Source organism: Octodon degus, unplaced genomic scaffold (assembly GCF_000260255.1).
Source record: "Octodon degus isolate 3935 unplaced genomic scaffold, OctDeg1.0 scaffold00024, whole genome shotgun sequence".
NCBI classification, from domain to species: Eukaryota; Metazoa; Chordata; class Mammalia; order Rodentia; family Octodontidae; genus Octodon; species Octodon degus.
In genome coordinates, this window is record NW_004524600.1 from 1,353,415 (window position 1) to 1,358,414 (window position 5,000).

General features: G+C 36.0%; 1 protein-coding gene across 7 annotated transcripts in view; it reads right to left on the bottom strand.

Moving 5' to 3' along the window:
• Positions 1-5,000, bottom strand: part of Ipcef1 (interaction protein for cytohesin exchange factors 1) — a 215,062-nt gene that overhangs the window by 38,268 nt on the left and 171,794 nt on the right. For all 7 annotated transcript variants that reach the window (XM_023712255.1, XM_023712253.1, XM_023712257.1 and 4 more), the window contains 2 exons: positions 4,090-4,148; positions 2,697-2,785 (listed from right to left, as the gene is read on the bottom strand). In XM_023712255.1, the coding sequence (XP_023568023.1) occupies positions 2,697-2,785; positions 4,090-4,148 (148 nt within the window). The remainder of the gene's footprint in view (positions 1-2,696; positions 2,786-4,089; positions 4,149-5,000) is intronic.

The following is a 5,000-nucleotide window of genomic DNA, read 5'->3' on the forward strand; positions in this document are numbered from 1 at the left end:
AATAATAATAAATACGTTGCATACCGTTGTCTTCATAGTAGTTATTCAGAGGACAAGACATAGACATGATATCTAGTCTAAACACTGTTAGTACAAACCTTTCTTCTCATTGAACTAAGAGAAAATAGCTGTATATCTAGGCTATCTTGTATATAACAGTGTAAGAACTCAGGAAATAAAAATTGAAAGGTATAACACAGTTAAATGGAAAGAGAGAACTTAAGGATTAAACAACATGAAGAGAGAAAGGAACAACATAAAGAGAGTTAGGAACTATGGTAGGGGCAAAACCATACATTTATATAAACAAAATGGTTAAGGCAATGGTCCTAAGAACTTCCATCAGGTTCTTAAAAATAGCAGTTAATGCATAAACTTCTCACCCAGACTAACTCCATATGCATCATAATTATTTTATATTGTTGAGTCATCACCACAAATTAAAACTCATTAGCCAAAAAACTGTAAGAGATTAGAAATACATTTTTTTGCCTTAGGCTTATATATCTAATGTATGCCTATCCTACAGTACACTAAGTCAAACAATATACACTGGATAAAGGTTACAATGGTTTTTATTTTATTTTTAATCTGTTTAAATGAAAAACCCAATGTTATTTGAACCAAATACCTTGCATGTCTACTTTTCAGAAACAAGTGAAAACAAAAACAAAATCTGCCTGGAAAATAAGAACATACTCTGTTGCTAAGGGGAAAAAAATCTGACTATTCACCATTCATCTGACTGTTTTCTAATATATTTCTTTAGAAAATGTTGGTCTTAGTGGCTTGTCAAAGACGATCAATTTAGATCTGCTTAAGAAATAACGTTTTATGTACCGTACTTTTATCTGTAGTCATGGAAGATCAGGGCCTCCTGCTAAAATAAGGAAGTTCTCTGCTTATAGAATACAACATTTGTCTTTCTGTCTTTATGAGGAATTGTTTAACATATTAAAATATTCACAGTATTGATATACTTCACTGAAAAAGTCATATATAAGTTATCAAAAGTAAAGTTTTTTTAATAGGTGAGAGTTATGGGAATCATCTAGCCACTATAATGTATTTTATTGGGGAATTTCAAATATAAGTAGTTAGGTGCACCATGCTGGTGCTGAAACCAGGTGTGGTGGTGCACATCTGTCATCCCAGCACTGGAGAGGCTGAGACAGGAGGATCACTACAAGTACAAGCTGTATAGGGAAACCCAGTATCAAAAGAATAAAATTTTAAAAAACTAAAAAAAAAAAAAGAAAAAGAAAAGAAATAACGTTTTAATGATGAATCAGAAAATTCTAATGAATTTTTAAAATTTAGTGACCTAACTTACTAGTGTCATAAGCATCCTTCATCTGTTCTCAAACAAGCATCCCCCGAGCTTTGAGCCTTCGGGGACAAGTGTCATGGTGCAGCGGATACAGTATACACCACAAAACAGAATGACTGGATTCTCATCTACTACTTCTACTGCGTGTTTGGCCGTGACAGTAACGTCTATTTTCTCATGACCACAGGTAAGAAACAATTCTCTAAATGAGAAAGAAACACTAACACAATGGAAAGGATAGATAAATCTGACACATTAAAATCAAGAGCAAGCTGGTTTCTCTTCAGATCGTATAAATCTTTCACCTTTTAAAATCAAGAACATCTATTTTAAAAGAGAAGCTAAAGTTTTAAAACTTATAAGTGAGGGTTGTTTTTTTTTTACTTTTAACTGACATATATTTTGTCATATTTACAATTCTATATATTGAATAAGAAAGGAGGAAGAGGAGGAGAAGGCAACAGCTAAAATATACAAAGGCTTAACGGACACTTGACAAAAGAGAAAATTCAACAGTCTAATGAATATGAAAAGATGTTCAAGTTCATTAGCAATCAGTAAAATGAAAATTAAATGAAGCCACTTCTCAAACTTTGTTTGAAAATTAAATTATCATATACTGAAGCACCCATATGAGCCCTGGTACACAGCATGTATAAAAGCCATAAATCTGCCTAAGAAGTAACTCAGTGGTAGAATATATACCTAACATACAGGAGGCCCTGGGTTCAATTTCTCCACTGTAAGTAAAAAAATGAGTATCATAAATCCATTCCCAGCGATACTTGTCTGATCTTTGCCAGGGACTATTCATGCAATCAGGAAGCAGCTTTCTAAAGCCGTAATGTTCAGTAATCGCTTGAACTTACACTGGATACTTCAAAGTCTGAGAATCTAATTTGGATTCGCCAGCAGTGAATGTGCACACTGTCATTGTTCCTCAAGCATTTTCAGCGCACTACCTTTATTCCCGACTTCCCATCTTTCTCACTCCACTTTCCTTTACGTGCTATTTTTGTATCCCTTTTAAATTCATTTTGCATTGTTGTACTACAGGCACCTATGAAAGACATTTTTGAAGGATAAGTAGGAAATAAACATTGCAAGACAAGACTTTCAAACACTAGCCAATTGCATTTCCACAAATCCCTCTGAGTGTACTATATCTGTGGGTCAAGAACAAATATGTCAGCTTGTCATACCAGTAGATTTCTAAGGAAAGGTTCAACATCAGCATCCTGAGAATTATACTTGCTGTTGGGCAGGTTCTTTAAATTAGCCTGTTCCAAACATTTTTACCTAACTGGAAGGGATGCAGTCCCTAGGGGTTATCAGTGACCAACAGACTACTCATGTCCCCACGTACCACAGGAGAGGAAGTTGCAGAAGAGTAAGGAAGCGGCGATGTCTCCACAGCTATTTCAGGATCTTCCTGCTCACTTTCACTGTAGCATTCTGTAACAAAAAATCAAAATGTTTAATGCTTCAACATTATTGCCCCCTATTTATTCCATAATTTTTGGGCAGTGGTTTTTCTCCCGTCTGCCTATTGCAATTTCAATCCAATTCTGAAAGAAAGAACTGAATGAACTTCCTGGTGCAAAGGAGTCACTTGAGATGAAAAACCAATGACATCTCTGGTCTTCTGTCCTCAAAGATCACCTGATTTGCAGTAGGAAAACCAATCCCAACTACAGCTCAGGAAAAAAAAAAAAGCTTCTTCAAAGGGGCTGTGAGTCATATTCTATCATATTCTAAGAGGGTATAAAATCAGTAGTAATTACACTTAATGATAAGAATCAAAATGAACTGAGTAAGCTGAAACCAGTCAGGTAACTAAACCATCAGTGATACATAAATAGGGCTTACCGAGCTGAGCCACATATAAGGAAATCCCTAGTGGAGACAGCTGATAGGTTTCAGGGGCTATATCAGGGAATGCCTTAAGGACAAGAATATGAAGTGCTTTTGTACAGTTCTTCTCTCCCCAGCCTATATCCAATGACTCCTTTATGGTAGAAGAGGATCAAGAAGACTGTTAGGACTCCTTTATTCTTTTAAATCAAACTGCCACTTTTCCATTTCAAAATTTAAGTGTTTATTTTGTTATCTAAAAACATAACTCCCTTCTTCCAATTCTTGAGTGCTCCGTAGGCTGAGTACTGTAGAAATAGTATCAGCTTGATGGTCTGGGAACCCAAAGCCTCTCTCTTCTCCACACAAAGGATTTTCATCAGGACCACCATTAAGAAGAATTAGACTCCTGCAACTTTTGAACCCTAAAAGCTACAGACTAGGCCAACTATATGGCCCATGTCCCCAGCTGCCCTTTAGACTGCCAGTATATTCTTAGGGTGATTAGTCTGTGCATATACCTGGTAGAAATATTAAGCTATCAGAGAGGAAATTGTGGGATGAAAGTTTTCTGACTAGCTCATGACAAATTCATGTCTATGAGTAAGAATTCAGTAAGTAGGGCAATAAAAAGCTTGCATTGGCAATTGTTTAAAATCTCAGTGAAGCCAAGCTAGCAAAGTGTGGGTGACGTGTGAAATCATTCACAGCCAGCATGGGAAGCTCTGCTCAATGTTGTTAAGTCCGTGCGAGCACGCGTGTCGCTACCCTTCAGATCAGCTCAAATACCAAACTATTTTCATCAGGACCAGACTCTACATGGAACTTCACATCACTTTTCCCGTTCTATTTCATTCTGTTCTAATATTCTTGCTTACTTGTCAGAAAACTAGAATAGAGCATACCTTCATCCTTTGTCGTGGATTCCTGATGAATTGCAGCTAATCCAAGTTTATTTAGCCACCTAAGATTCAAATAGAAAATGCAATGTAAAATGTAATGTAACTATTTGATCACAGCAATTGACAGGTGTTCAACCTTCCTTCTGCTAAATGCTTGTGAAAGATATCACGGTGAAATTAATTCCTAATGTCACTGTTAGTCTGAACATTTCAGAAACAGTATAAGCTTGCCACATTGAAATCTATGGCCTCTGGTTTTACAATGCTATATTCACTCAAGATGTGCTTTGTGGGTTTGGGGGCATAATTCAGCTGTCTAAGCGCCTGCCTGGCAAGCATAAGGATCCAGGTTCAATCGCACATACTGCATGCTGTGCTGCCTCAGAACTCTGGATGCGCCTTGCCAGGTTCCAAAACTGGGTGTGGTGCCACAAGCCTGCTGGGGAGGCTTAGACGGAAGGATCACTATAAGTCCGAGCTGTGTAGCAAGATCTTGTACCACATGAATTAAAAAAAAAGATGTGTTTTGTAAAATAAGTGAGAAATCACATAATCTAAATTTATGGACAAATACATCTCCTTCTATACTTATACATTGGAAATTTTATCAGCCATCACAACCATTTTGTTACTGAATTTCCTCACTTGACCATTAAGGTTGTGTCTTTATCATTCTCAATGATGTCATTTTACTTCATAAAAAATTAAAGTTGTTCATTTTTAAATCGGAAAGATATTTTTGTCAATAAGTATAATATCTAACTAGAATTGACAAGTGCTCCTAAACTGAGGACCATTTTTAATTCTTTGAAAAAATTTAATGTACCTTTTGTGAAAACTTGATACTAGTCTCTATTCTATGTATTCATTACTTTAATTGGATAATGAATTCAAATTAAATATTAATCACAAAA